Genomic DNA, 18,062 nt, shown 5'->3' with positions numbered 1-18,062 from the left:
TTAAAGGTGCTCAAGGGCTAGTTTCTCAACAATCTTTTTACCATAAATAATCAGGTCCCATAGAAACACAAATTGTTCGTGTGGGAAAAAGTTAGAAAAGAGCAGGATTTTACATCATTTGAATCTGAAAGACAGCTGTTTGGTTGTTTGCTTATGTTGTCAAGCCACTGAAAATCTAATCTAATCAAACTATACACACAGAGACTTTACCTAAACTCACCAATCAGCATCTCTGAAGCTCACCAACACATTATTTTTGTTCCTGTTATCTGTACAAAAAACACCAACTTCATGTTTACCATACAGACACAAGGAAATGACCAATAACCCTAAGCTAAAAATATTTCCCAGTATTGTATTAAACTGCTTTTTCATCTTAATTTAAAATAAGATTGTGATTTATTTAGTCACGACTTTATGACATTAAACTGCCACCTTATGATGTGAAACTATGTTTTTAGGAGGTTTATTCTTAGCTCGCCCCCTCAACGTGCCCTCATATTTTAGCTGGGTTCACTGAATACCTTCACAGCCTTTATCTCTTACTTGTCTCGAGTAAAAAGTAATTTCTTTACGTGATAAATCTCTGCCTTAACTACACTGCCGGTGGTCAGAGGTGACAGCATTCATTTTGCAAATGGTAAGATGAGCGCTCGGTGAGAACGCAGTGACACAGGAGAACGGAGAGTGTCTGGCACACCATTGTTGGCATGAGACGCAGTATCTTTAAAAGTGTGTAGGAGTGTGTGTGCCTGGCGATGTATTAAAACTGTTGTCAGAGTCCTCTGAGTGAAGTCACTGATAGCTCTTCTAGCTCATTCTTGGAATTCTTTCCAGTGGAAACAATCCCATCGCTGATCCCAGTGTGTCAGCAAAGTCTGACCTGCCAACCCCTGAATTCTCCCCGACTCCCAACTATAGTCCACATTAACACTGTTTCACTGTCACTCCTCGGCACATAAACTCACACCAGCCCCCTTCATTTCCTATAACATAAGCCCCCCCCTTCTCCGTATGTCATCAGGAGAAAAGTAATGTTTTTTCCATTCCGGCTTCACATTTTACTTTTTGATCCAATGCAGTTGTTTTCTTGTGCTATTTTCTGCCCTCCGAGACTTTTATCCCATTCTGTTGTTTCAGCAAGGTTCCCATACTGACAGACAAAATGTACTCTGCATTCCCACAGTGCAGGTTATGTTTCATTATAAACAGTGCCCCTGCTCTTATAACCTTGCTATTTCAGTACTGCAACCTTACTGTATAAACCGGCCACTTTAATTCTGTGTGTTCATGCACAACTGTGTGTTTGTGCTAAGCTTGCAAACAGGCGCATGTGCTCCGAGGTTTTATGTATAACCGTGTCTGTTACTATGAATGCCATGTGCGTAAGGGAAAGATTCTTTTCCCATGGTTCCTCAAGTGTGAGAAGAAAGTAGAGCTCTCAGGACATGAAGCAAAAAAACTCTGATAGTTATTTATAACCTGTCTGGAGACGGCCCACCAAGCGTAGACACATATCTGGCACCGTCAACAAGAGAAGAGCTTGAATAAGATACGCTAAGAGGCATACAACAAGAGGAGGGGGATTAAAAGGTGAGGGAGTCAAGAGAGGATGTAGAAGAGGTAGAGCATAAATAACACTGCGTTGTGGCTTTGCTATATCATAGATTAAAGCCCAGTTGTCTCTCTTTGTGGCCAATTTAGATAAAAGTTAGATAAGGTAAAATGCAACCACAGCAAAAATGACACTCGGAAACTCGCTCGGTGTCATCATGCCCTAATAAACTTTAACTAATGTACTTTCCGAATGACACTGCAAGCTACACAGAAGGAAAAAATGGAAAAGAGAGAGAGAGAGAAAGAAATGGCATGCGACTGCTGAAAAGTGAGTGAGGTAACTAATTGTGTAAGCTGGCCTTTCACTGAATGCGTTTGACATTTGAAAACCCCACAGCAACATGTGATCCAGCAATCGAGAACAAAAGACCACAAAGTAGTAGTGGCTATTTGAAGCTAATTTCCCACACAGTAAATCAAAGGCAAGCATGGTCAATTCCGCCAGACTGCTCTTTTAAAACGTACATCAGCAGACCAGCAACTGAAGACACAATGCAACTGCTGGATTTACACCCACAGGACAAATGGAGTGATGAGTTCAAACACCGTGGGGCCCATTTTCTGTTCACCCGGGTGATGTAAAGTGCATCTCGAGGTTTTAAAGTTGTGATCAATACAACACTACTGGCATGATGGCATCTGCTTTGTGCTGTAGTTTTGTGTGTTAATATGCTAACCCACAGGCAGCAACTCTTCCACAGGCTGTTGTTCATATAAACGGAGAGCTTATGGCTACGCCACTTTAATCCTTACTGCCTACAGACCAGGCATGATGGAGACATACACAGAAATTACGATGCAAAACTGGAGTTACAGCCATGTGCTCTCTACATGTGGTTTAAGAGGACGTGAAGTGAAAACAAAAAAATCTTATCCATACATGTCCCCTCCTTGAACTACCAAATAATCACATGAGGTCATTCGAGGCAAGAATGTTAAATAAAAAAATAAACCAAATCAATTTTTTTTTTAAGTTAAACCTCATTAAATTGCTATCAATAGACTCCATTAAAAATAAACCAAAACGCAGCCTACAATGCCCGAAAAAAGTCACATGAGCTTATGTAAGAGGAATGGCATGTTGAACTTGAATTTATGTTGTTTCTGGTGTCAACATTAATCAGACCGTTTGATTGTATTGTGAAAAGGTTAGCTTGGCCTACCTCCCAAGTCGACTTTTATCAGAAAACATGTGTACGTGTTTTATGTCTTTGATGGATTCAAATGGTAGATTTTTTCTTTTTTTTACCAGAGGGCTTTAATATTTGGAATTCTCTAAAGGAAATATCATTAGGAGTACCTGATCTTTATGCTTTAGCTAAATTATCTTGGACAATCGTCATTAATCTTGCAGATGTGCTGCTTCTTTGAAGGTGAGTTGGCACCAAAGTGAAAAAATGAGGGTTTGTTTCGGAGCAAAGTTTTTCCGTTCCCTTTTGAAGTGATGCGCTGACCCTTGAGAAGTTTATACTGATAAAGCTATACAGTTCACTCTGTCTCTCAGATAGAGTGCATGCCAAAGGGAGCAGGTCATGGAAAAGTCTTGAGTCTGACTAAGTGCACTCTCTCTTTTACCCTGTCTGTCAGTCCGTCTCTACCTCACTCACTTCAATGCACGCGCACACACAAACACACACACACAGCCGCATACATACACACCAGAGAGTCCGTTTGCATGCTCGGATACACTCAGACACATTGACCAGTCTGCGCACACACACATCACTGAATGCTGAGGTAATTTGTAACAGTAGAGCAGCTCATAACTGTGGGTAAAAGAAACAAATGACACATGCTGGGATTTACACTACTTTAAAAGGCTATGTTGGAGGAATCGGTCAAGAGGTATATCATCAATACTATACAGAATGAGCCCTGACATATTACAATCAAGGGCACCTTGGGGTAGAACACTAGAACATAAGGAAAACCTCTCAAGCACTTAAAAGAGGCTTAGTGAGCACAAAACAGAAACGGAGATCCAGTTATTCCAGTGATTTCAAACATGATTTAAAGGTATTTCGGCCTCTGCAAAGGTTCAGCTTCCTGAGACGAAGTAGGCAGAGTCTATGTGGAACAATGTGAAGCCTACTGCTTATTTACTCTTTAAACACTCCAACCAAGAGGCAGGAATGATGAACTTAGTGAGTGTTGTAGACTTGCTCTGTTCATTGTTAACCTGCATTAATGATTAAAACACTGCTGTTTTAATTAAGTTAATTGGAATAATGAGGGTTTTTTTTCTCCACTTTCAGATGGCAATGAGGGTTAACTTATATGCTGCTGCACTGATAGGTTCGGTGGTCTGATGAACTTTTTATTCTCAACAATGTGGGGACTGACACGTTTCCTTTAAGGAGATGTTTTATTTATAATGCACTTAGCTTGACAGACTGATAAAGTACAGTAAAGTGTTGAGGTACTTATTCTTTACATGCCATGTTATGCTGCTGTACTACATCTTAAAGGGAAATATTACATGTTTTACTTCATTGCATATACAGTATATGACATCAAAATTAAGCCCAAAAACATGTGTGCCCATTTTTAAAGTTTAATATATTGTCTTTCATGCAAAATGCAACCAGAACACTAATTAAATAATACAATATACACACTAATGGTCTTTTTTTTTCTGTATAATCATTTGCTGTTGATGTTTTAAGCACATTGATACTTTTTGTACTTTTACTTCAGTACATGGATGGCTATCACTTATCATGGAGTACTTTGCACAATCATGTGAGCACATTTGAACAAATAAAAGCTCTGAATACTTCTTCCATCCCTGGTACATAGTGTCATGCTGTGAAATCTACATAGCATTCAGACTGAGGGCACACCTTGGCAAATGTTGCTGTGTGTGCAGTTTGCGGTCACTTACTTCGTGCAATGCAGCTTGTACGAACAGCACCCCCTGTTGATGTGTGTCTGTAAGGACAGGTGAGAGGTAACAAGTTGAGAGGTCGTCTCAGCTAGCATCACGGATAGGTGGCTGTACATTTGCCACATTCTTAGGAAGTAAATTAATGCGGAAAAAAACGTCTTGGCTCCGCGGTTGGATCACGAAAAACAACGAAACTCCCTCAACAGACGACCGCTCTTTGCTTACGCTGCTGTTCGTTAGTTTTGCTAGTTAGCCGATGTTAGCAAGCTGCTAGCTGGCTTGCTAAGTTACGATGTCGCAACCAAGAGTTTGGACTTACTGCGGCTAACATTACTAGTACACGTGAAACAAACTTTGATTTAGGAGGGAACAAGACGCAAGGTGGGTATGTGTGTTACCTGGCAGTATGTAGTCACTCTTTAACAGTAATTGGTGCGTTAGTCAACCCTGTTAGAATGAGCAGGATAACGTCGGCTAACTTGAGCTAGCTTCTTATTTATGTTCCATTTATCTCACTGCGTTAGCAGTAGCGTTTAGCATTAATGTTGCCGTTTATGTTAGCCTGAGATCATCTGCACTACAACGTTCCTTAATTTTAATGATAAATTAAGGTTATGTATGCTAGCGGTCAGATGGCAAGGTGTAATTGCGGCTGATAAATAGCCAGTCCGCAAAATTTCACATCAACTTTTCATTTTGCCTGTCCATTTCACTCGGGTCTGTCTCAGCAATGTTTTCTTTGCACAAAAGACAAGTAATAATTTACGAACGGATGATTATTTACAGTGTTAACATGGCACAACTCTTAGTTTTGAAGTTAAACGTTTCCCAACTTGTGTTGACTCTCTGGCTAAAGTCCTTTCTCCCTCTTTGCCCCACCCAGGGATAATGTATGGAAATGTATGCCACGATAAAAAAGCATATTAACGACTTACATGGATTTGTATCAATGCATCAACGTGGCGTGGTTTGTTTGTGTTTCCAAATGCGGCAGATTTAACCACTGATAATACCAACGGATAATGAATTAAACAATTTGGTAGATTGGATAGCAGTATGCATCTGCTTCAAAAGTTATTACTTATCAGTCAGTTATTTGGACAACTTTCACTTTTAATTTCACTTCTACGTTCAAGTACTATCATAATAAGTCTGTGATTTTGTCCAAAAAAAGGATTGTTTACGCTGGAATTATTGTTATAGTTGCTGGTTGTAGTAAACTATGATACATTGGCTTCCTCACCTGTGTGCAGGTAATGCCTACAGAGAGTATTACCCATCATCCACCTGTGGAAGACACAACCACGTTGTTAATGAACTCTAGAAAACCAGATACTACTACCACTATAACCCACTTTATGACAAATCTGTGAAGACCTCTTTGTTTAATTGAGTTATCCACAGATCCATACACACTAATGTGTCCCTCTATGCTTAATTTCTTCTCTCAGTACTGTTTTTTTTCTGCCCATACAGTGAAAATGTGTGGTTTACAGTCATGACAGCATGTTTGGTATTGTTTTCAGCTTATGATTTCATCTGTCTGCTTGTGTCATCATGGCTAAATAGTCCTGGAGACACCTACTGTAGCGGGACTACCACAGAGGCGGTTCTGAGTACTTTGGCAGGCAGGTGTTTAGATGTCTGTCGGCATGTCTGGCAACAGATTCTGTCAACGTGATGGCGTCGCAACCATGCACGATGCAGCCATGAACGTTCACAGGTGTGCAGTTGAGATCAAAATGAAGGCAGTGTGAGAAGATGGGTGTAATCTGACCCATGAGTACTGAGAACTCGGGCGATGATGTAATCAGCAGCATGTTGATGGGCATGACATTTTGTGTTCTCTGGGTGTTTCACGTCATTTTGAGCACTTTGCGCGTTTTATGGAAAGGACAATCTCCATGAGAGTTTTGTGTGACTTTGTAAATGTGGAGAGACTTGATTCCAGGTCAAAAATGTATCAATATTAAGAATTGGTAACAGAAATGATGTCTTGTATATCTCAGCAACTTGGAGACTTGTTTACGTCTGGTGGATGTTTGATCTGTTAAGTTACCTGAGTGTTGTAAAATAGCACTTAAATTGTTAGCATTACCTGTTTAATTCCTCCTCTCTTTCCTTTTCCATCTTTTACACAAACACACACACACACACCACTTAAGCTCATTGTTTAACCTAGACATGCTTGACCTCTTCACTCTTCTTTGCTCTGTTGGGATGTCTGGTCTTAGCTTAAAGTTAGGAATGCAAAATGATTGCCAGAGAATTCAGACTTGGACTATGAGGAGTATGCTGTGTGTTGCGTGTGGAGCTGTGTTTGGGGAAGTGCTTTCAGGATCATTACTATGGTGATTAAATAAATGTTAACCCAACCAAATGGATGGAAATAAATCAAACTCACAAGTGGTACTAGGCCCTGGAGAATAAAAACAAAAGTTTCCGTGGATGCCTAATATAAATAGTGTTCCGTCCCTAGTGTCCACTCCAAGCGGAAGAAAAACATGTTTATTTAACACTTTAATTTTCATTACTCTGTTCACTTCTCACATCCCCTGCTCCAGGTGTCATACCTTTATGCCGTATTTATGAAGAGACTTGTCTGGTTGCTCCAGCAGCAACCCAAGGGGGTGTTTTTCTGTGTGTGGGGACACAGTCTAATTGTGGCAGTTGTGCTGAGCAAGCTTGTTTTTCTCACCTCTCTCATGGCTCACATTTTCCGTTGTTAAAACCAGTAACCCTTAAACCCTCATTGCCAGCATAATCATGCACACAAACACGCTTGCGCTGTTTTAATGCACCTTCCGCCACTTTGCCACGTTGTTGCTGTGAGACTTGTTGCGTCATGGTGCCACCAAGAGTGTTAACAAGGACTAGATGGTGAGAGTGTTGGGCTTAAGTAGCCTCAACCAAAGGCTTGTACAACCATAACAGTAATTGAGGTAGAAAGGTGTGACCTAAAGTTCATGTAAGAGAAGAAAACACCTGCTGGAGGAAATGGCTTCCTGTAGAATTAGCTCAGACTGCCTACGCCAGCAAGACCTGGACCTAATCAAATCAAGACTCACTGTATTTCCTCTTTAAACCTTAATTTCAAGGGGAATTTGCTTGTAATTAACTTGTTGTACTATTAAGTTTAAGACTGGAACATTTGTTAAGGAAGTTTTTTTATGTTTGCATGCCTTTCTGTTTTTTTTCTGCAGTCACATGCAACTTACATCAATCCTGACACTTTGTCAGTGAGCATCAAATCAAATTTGTGTTACACCATGCAGTGCAGCCCATTGAGATATTTGTCTTGCAGCAAGGGCAATTTCACGTAGTTGCTAGGTAGAGGATCGTGTTTTACTTATCCACTTGCCCAGGACTCTAATAGGCTTGCTGGACAAGCGCAGGCTTGTGCAGAACAGATCAGGAGTCGTGCTCTGACATCATGCAAACTTTGGCAAATATAACCTCATAAGATCAAGGTGGCAGTTAATGCTGCTCTTCCCAAACAGCATGAAGGGAATTACTTGCCTTTCACCTGATCTCGAAGGTGATTGATGACCAATGTATCAAGAGAATTTATAAAGAGTTGTGTTTCATGCAGCGCTTTTCAAGCCTGCTATATGTAACATTACTGGCTTCATCTGTTTGTTATAGTAATGGCTCTCTGCCATTCCGACACTTTTCCAGCCCTTGTTGTCTCTTTTCCCTTAATGTTAGTGATATATGATGTATTATATAGCAATAACAAACAAAAGACTAACTCGAAACTAATACCAGTTTATTGAACTATCAAATAACCAACAATCTAATTTATTTATGATTTCCAAAAACTGAAAAACTTTGTCCACATATGATGATCATCTAACTACGACTTCACTAACAGTAAAAGCACAGTGTGACTTGAACCTGATCAATCCAGGCTCAATGTTGGGGATAATTTTAAATTATAACTTAAGTTACTACTGTTGGTCTGTGTGTAAAATGCATGTAACTGCCTCACTTCGGTGACATTCATATGGGTGCTGCTGATGCTGCTAGTATTTATATAACTCAGAGTAAACACTTCTAAAAAACACTGAAAGCAACAAACTAAACTGTGACTCTGTGTGTAACAGCTCACCATTTTGATGTGAAGACAAGTACACAATGTGACTCGCCATAAGATCTTGACCTGCACTGATCCTGTCTCCATGTCAGGGATAATTTTTAATTACAAGTACTTAATGAAATTACCATGGCAGTTTGTCCATCTGTGCAAATGCACACAGCTCTCTGGCTTTGTAGAAGCTCATGGGGTTTCTGCTGCTGCAGGTATAATAAACTCAGAGGAAATACTCTTATTGTAGTGTTTTTGGATGAACACTGGTGGTGAAATGTTGAAATGGCCTCTCCTAAGTCACTTCACACATCTTGAAGTACAATTGCTTGCGCACGTCTATCTGTTCCTGTAATTGGGTTCAGTTCAGACTTGTGCCATGTTGAAAATGGTTCAGAAATGTTACAAGGTCAATGAAATATTGACATTGGGACTTCAACGTAAAAGTTACCGCAGTGTGCATTCAGACATGAAGTCAACATGTTCAGTTGCTGTCATGTTAATGAAACGGAGTGCATATCTGAAAGGGGCTTAAGTGTAACTCAATCATTGAGAGTTGTCATCTCTGATGTCAGTGACATGACAAGCGATGCCAACTTTTAATTCATCAGACATGTCATGGACAAATGAAGGTCCCATTACTTGGTTTTGAATTTCAGAAGGATTACAGGCTCAGTTAACTCTGGGGTCAAGTGACATTGGGTATTTCTGCAATCTTGCAGCTACTGTTATGAATATACATATTAAGTATTCAGCTTATTTAAATGATTTCCATTTGCGTTCTGGTTTCTTTTAGAATCTATATTTTTCTTTCACACCACTTACTACTTCTATTGTCAAAGTCGCCTAGTCATGCTTACACTCACGTGAACGATACATGATTTATAGGTTTGTAATTAATCATAGGGATAATTATTGGAACCAGAGTTGTCATCAAAGAATATAAAGTTGAAAGTCGGTTTAATTGAATTTTTATTAGTTTGTTATTGTGTAATTAATTTTAGTGCCACTCCTAATAAAAGGGTTACCACATTCTCCACACAGGATTGAGTAAAGTGGATGAAATTCTGTCTTCCAGTATATGTAATTTTATCCCAGTATTTATATGATATAGTAGATTTCTTGGAAAATCAGTTTAGACTTTTAATGGAAAACATATCCAATCGTCCTACTTTTTATCAACAATATTGCCTTCAGTAGCCTCAGATATTAAAATGACAGCAATCACTGTCTAGCAAAATCTCTGATAAACACATAAATTGTCATATTGCCTTTACTCAAGTCCTTTTTGAGTATTTTAATTTTGAAAATGGCAAGGCAGCGTTTGTTCTATATCTGATTACACTTTAATGTTATGGACAAGATTCGCTGAATATAGCTGTGATGTTTTCATTTTGTATGCTAGCAATGTCAGTAAGTAACACAAAGCTCGTCCTGCTGTACATTCAGTGAAACACGCTTGATTTAGTGACCATGCGCCCACAGTTTGTCACCCACAGTCAGAAAGGTTCCCCTATTTACATTCCATGCTAGGAATGTCTGCCCTGGATTTTCCACTGTTTGTGGGAAAATATGTCAGAAGAGGAACAGAACAGCAGTCTTTGCTATTGATGAGATTGTTGATAATCACATTTGTTTCATATTACAGATCTAAATCCTTTTCAGCTTCTTTCCATAGTGGAGATCCAAGTCAGGGATAAATTCCATATATGTCATAATGTTTTTTTCGTCCCTCGACCTGCTACAGCAGCCTTTGGTCACACTTTGACTGCTCAAGAGCATTTTATTTATTTGACTTGCACTGAAGCTAATCTGGTCTTCTTCATTCCTTACAGATGGCTGTGTCGGTGCGGGGCCTCTATTTTGTGGTGACCCTGTTTTTGGGTAGTTTCTTTGGAAGCGTCTTTATGCTGGGTCCAGTTTTGCCCCTCATGCTGTTGTCTCCTGCCTGGTACCGCTGGATAACTGATCGAATCGTTGCTACCTGGCTCACCCTGCCTGTGGTGCGTACACCAGCTTAGCCTTCACTTAGCCTATTTCTGTATGTACCAGATGGCCTTAAGTTATCTGTTTGAGGTGATGATAATTTGCGTCATCTGAGCCTTGTTTATGCCTCCCTGTTTAATGAGATTTTAACCTCTAATAGGTACACTTGATTTATTTAGATAAGACCAAATTAGATACTTCCGAACAATTCAAAGACAGATCTTGTAGTGATCACAAGAATTGTTGGCCTAATTAATTTTCGTCTCACTTTTATCTCTCACTTCAATTTATCTATCATCTTTCCTCTTCCCAGTCCCACCTCTCTCTCTTTCATTTCATCATTCTTGTCACATCCACCTCTCCAATTCTGTCAATCCTGTCATCCTCTCTGCCCACTCCATTCTTCTTCCCCTTGCACTTTCTTTTTGATCCTCCCTCTGTCCTGGCTCCTCTCTCCTCTGTAGTCTTTGCTGGAGCTGGTGTTTGGGGTGAAGGTGGTGATAACAGGTGATGGCTTCATCCCGGGGGAGCGAAGTGTGATCATCATGAATCACCGCACCCGTCTGGACTGGATGTTTCTTTGGTGTTGTCTGCTCAGGTACAGCTACCTTCGTCTGGAAAAGATCTGCCTCAAGGCTGCGCTCAAGGCTGTACCTGGCTTTGGTGGGTATACAGCGAGTGCCCTGTCCTGTCCTGCACACAAACACAGTCCTGCACACTTACGCAGACCATAATGTAATATATGCTCTGCAAGGCATTTCCTAAAAAAAAAAAAAAAAAAAAAAAAAAAAGGATTGCAAAGCAGTTTACTTTTAATAAACAGAGTCAAAATCAGCTAAATCTAAAGAAAAATAGGAACAGTATAATGCATATTCAGAGCTGTGGAGTGGTATGAAAATGCACGATGTCGCCTAATTTCTAGAGGCGTTACGTTAACAGTGCATATGGTAAGTATGATGGAAAGGGCAGATGTCAGGTGGTTTTTCTGCACAACACATGCCCTGTCTGCTTTGAAAAATCTTAAAGAGCAAGGTGAACTTGGCAAGTAATCAGTTATTCATGTAAAGACTTTATATGTACTTTGCAGGATGGGCAATGCAGGTGGCCTGCTTTGTCTTTATTCAGCGGCGTTGGGAGGAGGACAAGAAGCACTTGGAGAACATGCTGGACTACTTTTGTGACATCAGAGAGCCCCTGCAGCTGCTGCTGTTCCCCGAGGGCACGGACCTCACTGGTGAGATGCACAGAATGCAACAATCCATCCATTCGTGGGACAATTTACCTATATTTCATTTCTCAGAGTGTGTTTCCAGAGCTCGGTGTGGCCCTACACCTGTCTTACGCCTTTGCACTGACACTGTTATGCAAACACAATTTCGAAGTGATAAGGCACACCTAAATCCCCTGACACAAACGCCACACAGTCATGTCTGCAAGAATGCTCTGATCTTTCAGTCCGGGCAATAGTGACACCAGAGCCTAAAGCCCCTTCTGATCACAATTAAGCCAATCAAAAGTCCTGAGTAGCTTTACTGAGGGAAGCTTAACTTCTCTTTGCATGCCATGATGTCATGAGGGGTCCAGTGTAGTTACATCATAATTGGCCAGCAGATTTAGGGCTTTAAATATTGTTTTACTTTTGGTGTTACGTACGCACCGGTGCATGTGTGCGTTTGCATTTTGACACAGCGGGAGTTTAAGCCTCTTAAACCTCGAGGCTTATTTTGACGCAAGAAACAAGCGGATGCATACGGCATGTTCGGACATCTTATGCGGAAGTTGTTCTGTTCTTTAGTCCCCTAAAACATATTCTAGAGGCATGCGTACAGACCTCCATCTAGAGGATCAAATTCATGGTGCACTTAAGCTTAAAAAAATTCTATGACCTTCTTTGAAGTAGAACTCATGAATTGAGTGAAAGATTGTGTAAGAATCACAAGTCACTGCTTTATTTGAGGGCAGAGGCCTGATCAGCAGAGGTCTGTCCATAGTCCTTTTGTCCTAGTGGTCCGTCTGAATTAGCTGCTTGTTACATAACATGAGTAACGAGTCATGATATAGTTTACGTGTTCCTGCAAAAAGTTCCTGTGGAATGTCTGGTTAATAAACAGTCATCTTTCCTGTGTTTATGTCCCCCTGTGGATTTTAGAAATGTGTAAATCATTGGTGGATATATTTATGAAAGTAGTCATATCCAGTAACCAATGTTGCTATTATTGTCACTAGTATTTTTATCATAGTGCACTGCAGTTTTATTATTATGCAGCCCCTATCAACCAAGTTCTACAATGCTCAGTCTTGCTCAATTTATGTGCATTTTCTGCTATTTTGTTTTCAGAGTTGAAAGCAGCTGATACCAAGTCAAAATAATGATAACCAGTGCTGCTCGTTTAAAAAGGAATTGAAATATGTTACAAAAGAATTTAATATATTGTATGTTTTAATTGTTCTGTTATTTAACATATAATGTTAGAGATAAAAATACAGTACAATTTAAGTTATTCCTTTACATAAAATTCTACATATGTATATTATACATAGGTTTATTTACTTACCAACAGTGATACATACATATTACATTCATGTTGTTGATTACAGTTACCAAAGCTTTATCATGTCTGTCTCTCGCAGAAAATACAAGAGCGAAGAGCGATGCGTTTGCCGCACAGAACAGCCTGCCCAAGTTGGAGTATGTGCTTCACCCCCGCACCACCGGATTCACCTTTATTGTGGACCAACTTCGAAAAGGTCAGATTTGATCCACTTAAACAGCTTTGGAAATTATGTAATGTCTACATTAAACATGATAACAATCTGCTTGTAATAAATGTTAGTTGAGAGTTAGACAGCGAATAAACACATGCCATGTGTTTATTCATTTTTGATGATACGCATTATATGTTCACATGAAAATAAGCAGGACTCGAAGCCTGTTACCAAGATGGAAACATTTTATCAGCAACACCAAAGGGGAAAAAATGATGTGCTACTATGATGACAGACTTTATTCCACTGGCGCTGTTTGTAGAAGTGGGATCATACCTGTTCATCTTCAGTCTCAGACCTATGCTTCATCCTACACTCAGCTATTACAACTCCTCTGAGATTCTCATGTTTCTCTATGAGCTAATTCTGGCAGTCCTCCAGAGGTCTTAAATACCACCTCTGGCCCTGCTGTCTCAGATCCACCCTGGATGCTGAGCATGGCACTAACTCTCCAAGCAGGTGTTGTGAATCAGTGTGATATCATCAGACTTGGCTAATTCTCCCCTCCCTCTCTCTGCACCACTGACTGGCAGACTGTGCATGTTGTCTTTGTCCAAGTCCACTGTGCCCCTCTCAGCTCTATTTTTACCATGCTAGCGCTAAGCTGCACAGGAGCAGGCGCTGGCAGGTGTCGTCCTGTACTTTTGATATTTCACTTAGCTCGCCCTGCGTGTTGTAAGGGCACTGCAGATCAGGGAGGATGGCATAGAGCTCACTGCAGTTTTAAAGCACCAAGTTCCAGAGTAATTAGAGGTATCTGTTTAATGGTGCTAAAGAACCATGAAGGGTGCATAACACAGTGCCTGTAACTAATGATAATAATCCCATAGTGGCATGACTTCATGTCTGGATCTGCAGGGTTTACAGAAAGAGTTGTCTGTGTGCCTGTTTAGGTCACTGATTAATGAAATTTGAGTATTTTACATTGTTTACAGTTTATCCTCATAAAAACTAATTCACTATCTTCCTCTGGTTTTTTGGATAATTTTATCAGCCAGCATTCTTCTTTTGATTGTTTAACATTTTGTTCCTTTTCCCAGGAGACAACCTGGATGCCGTCCACGACGTTACAGTGGCATACCCCAAGAACATCCCTCAGACAGAACGCCACCTCATACTGGGCCATTTCCCACGCGAGATCCACTTTCACGTCCGCCGCTATCCAGTGTCCTCACTTCCTTCGTCCTCTGAGCTGGAGTCTTGGTGTCGAGAGCGTTGGGCTGAAAAGGAGATCCGTCTTCGGGACTTTTACTCGAGCCAGCCCCGGGCTTTTGACCGGGATGGCGTTGCGCGTGTGCCACCCTGTAAGTCAGAGCTGCGAGTGGCTCTGATCAAAGCCGCCTCACTGCTGTACTGGAGCAGCTTCATTGCTCTGTGTTTCACTGGCCTGTGGCTCTGGGCTCCTTTCAGGCTCTACTTCCTTGTCCTGGTTGGAGTGTTTATGGCCCAGCAGAAGCTAGTTGGAGGGCTAGAGCTGCTGGAGTTGGCTTGCCATCGATACTGGAAGTCAGTGGCTGCAGATGTAGGTGGGAAGAAAAAGGTGCTAGATAGGAAGTTGCAGTGAGGATAAAAAGAAGCTATTTTAACTGGACAATGACGTGTTTTCACCTATATTTAGCAAGGAAACTGAAAACTCTGTCTTGTCTTGACCTGTTCAGTCCAGAGGGCTAGAAGGTCCCTTTTAGGAACCCAATGCTCCATGCCTTAGACAGAGAGTAATAAGTGCACCTCCTGATGGTATGCATGGCTTCAGTGGAGAGAGCTTACCTTTCTGTTGATGAAGTAAAAGAGGAATGTTAAGTACATTTATCTGTGTTGGGTTCAAGGAATTCATCACATATGATGTGTCACTTGCCCTTTGTATGTCTCTCCTTGTATAATCACTGTTCTTTAGCTTGCTGTCAGTGCATTTTCTCAATTTTATGTTGTTGGTGTTTATTGTGGTTGGTTGTTCAGAACCTCAGTGTGAACATGTGTCATGAAACAATGCTGTTAGTATTTGTTATCCTGTTGCCATGTCTTTGAAACTAGTTTTATTGTATGCTATGTTGCTCTCAGTTTTATGTCATTAATGGAGCAGAGCCATAGTACAGAGCGTCTGTACATATGATGACTTGACTCTAACCAATATTGAAATCAGCACTGATTCCTGATCAGTTAGCAGTTACTAGCAAGGAAAGAAAAGGACCGATATAATTCCCAGAGAATTATTAAGGATTATACAGGTATGTATGTGTACCATTGTTTACCTTTATTGGGTATAATTACCCATTTTTATACAAGTCGTGGAATCATTTTTTTCCAGTTACTCCTTAGAGACAGAGTATGTGATGTTTATTACTGTACAAGTCTCTCGTTTGCTAAAGTAGCTTTTGCACAAAAAAGCCAAAGGTGAGAAAAGCAGACACGATGTTTAAAAGAAAAAATAAGTAACCAAACAGAATGTCGTCTCTCTCGTCAGGAAGCAGTAGGTTCACACACTACTGGCAAGGTTGCCTGTAGCTATGCCGAGGCAACACTTGCAGTAACATCAAATCAAAATCAAAGATCTTATCTCATGTCTGGATATCTGTAGAAGCAGATGAGCTTTGTGCCCATTCTGGGAATGAAGAGATGCCTTGTAGAGGCAGGATGTGGGTGGTACTGGGGTGGAAGAATGTGCTGTTGGGACAACATTACCCCTCAACGTTAAGGGTGGCACAGAGAACCAGACTTGGAGTGGAAAACTGGCCCTGAACTCAACCTAATCCAAAAAAGCCCTGTAATGCCCACCTCTGCCTGTGTCCCTCACTAGAGGACTGGCATTGATGCGCCTGCTAAACTCAATTAGCAAATGACAGCTGAGAAAGCTACTCCAATTGTGCCAAAAAAGGACAGAAATTGAAACAAGATTTGAGCAGTGCTTCAACCGCACTTTCAGCCACTGACTCTCTTTGCCATTGTTCTCAATACCACTTAAAAACACATTAGTTCTTGCAGTGATGGAACAATTGTGTCTTAGTCTCTAGGAGTTTCTGTAACACTGCAATGTGTGATCTAGCTGACCACTTCAACCCAGTTTTGTGAAACAAATCTCTCTCTCACAGTCCGTCACACAACAGGAAGTGTCTTTTTTTCCTTTGTTTATGCGAATCTAAAGCTCCTGTATTTTAAGCGTAAAGGGGCTGACTCCAATCACTGTGATACAGCTGTGTTAATGATTTTATCATCAGCATGTAGTAGTTTACCAAACATGGTACTATATGTGTTTCTTCAGACTATTTAAAACTCCTGAACCAGCTACAATCTCCATGTGTTACTCTTTCACTTGTGTTGTCTTGTGTTGCTCATTATACAATTACTTGCTGATGCTGGACCTCTTTAAAGTCACTGTCCTCAGGTAAACACAGTGGACACTGTAATGAGTCAGTCTCTTAAAGAAAAAATATATATCTAAATAAATATGCTATATCAACTCATTGATGTCTCTTGTTATTGTTGTGGTGTGGTCTAGTAAATATTGAATCCTGATAGTGCTTGTAAATGTACTGTTTTGTGGTAAAAGATTATCAGTTTAAAATGTTACACCTATCATAGAAACATGGCTGGGGCTATAATATCTTTATTACATTTTGTACGAATTTTGACTAAGGTTTTATTTCCTTTATTTATCACTCCCCTTGTGTAGAACACTGTTTTCCATTACACTATGTCAATGCTTTTACACTGACATTTTTATTTGCTGCAGGCCACCTTGTGTATTGTCTCAGCAGTCCTTTAATCTAGAATGTACTGTAACATTCACTACATTGCAGCGAATGAGTCAACAAGACCTTGAATGCTCATATTACACAACACAGGCCACGGTTTGCCTTGTCTGTTTCGCACACACGCGTCACACACACATTCTAGTCTACCATAGACAACCAAAAAGGTCAAGAGCTTTGAAGGTGAAGTGCAGTTGCCATAGTAACCAATGTTGACTCCCCTGTCTCCTGGCAACGGGATGTAGAGTGATGTCAATGGAAAGCATGCTATTTTCTCCTGGTGACAGAATGATGTCACTCCCTTGTGTTGGTGAAGAGAGTGGTGGAAAGAGAAGTTTATTTCTATATTCTATATCTCTGTTCTCCTCGGGGGATAAAGACGGAGGAGTGATGCTGACATCCCGTCGAATCAGAGAAAGACAAAAGGCGAGGATAAACTAAAATAGCTGTCCGAGGGTGATGAATCATGGGCCAATTAAGGGTGCAATTACGCTCCAGCTTATTTTTTTTGCTCCACCCACCTGCTCACCCTCTCCTCTAGTTCATTCTCTGCATCTGAATATAACTTCAAATTTGCTCTGGTGGGTTTGACAGTGGGTGTTAGGAAAAAGGATGATGCACACAGACTTCATCGTGCTGTATGAGACTCATGGGAGCATCACTTCACTAATGCATCTTTTTTTCCCCAGTTACATTTGTTCCTGAAAGAGGGATTCTTGGTTGAGTGTATAAGAGATTAAGGTCAAAGCATTCGGGAAATCTCATTGTTCCAATTCCTGACCAAAATCACTGTGTAAGTATCTGAATGTTACTGGAAATATTCATGAACACACGCATTCACATAAAGACTATCTCACATCTAAATGTGCTCAGTGTCTATCCAATTGCATGCAGACAAATAGGATCAACAAGGCGGTGTAATTATCCTTATCTGGCCAGATGGCTTTTTCAATAAAGACAGCAGACAATCCTG

General features: G+C 40.6%; 1 protein-coding gene across 1 annotated transcript; it reads left to right on the top strand.

The window, feature by feature from the left end:
* Nucleotides 1-4,562: 4,562 nt before the first annotated feature.
* lclat1 (lysocardiolipin acyltransferase 1) lies at nucleotides 4,563-16,801 on the top strand. The gene is made up of 6 exons (XM_023277393.3): nucleotides 4,563-4,885; nucleotides 10,427-10,594; nucleotides 11,042-11,240; nucleotides 11,665-11,811; nucleotides 13,209-13,325; nucleotides 14,384-16,801. The coding sequence occupies exons 2-6, from the start codon at nucleotides 10,427-10,429 to the stop codon at nucleotides 14,905-14,907; spliced, it is 1,155 nt and encodes a 384-aa protein (XP_023133161.1). The 5' UTR covers nucleotides 4,563-4,885; the 3' UTR covers nucleotides 14,908-16,801.
* The last annotated feature ends 1,261 nt before the right edge of the window (nucleotides 16,802-18,062 follow it).

This window comes from Amphiprion ocellaris, chromosome 20 (genome assembly GCF_022539595.1).
Source record: "Amphiprion ocellaris isolate individual 3 ecotype Okinawa chromosome 20, ASM2253959v1, whole genome shotgun sequence".
NCBI classification, from domain to species: Eukaryota; Metazoa; Chordata; class Actinopteri; family Pomacentridae; genus Amphiprion; species Amphiprion ocellaris.
The sequence above is the reverse complement of the archived record's forward strand: the minus strand, read 5'-3'. Positions and strand labels throughout refer to the sequence as shown.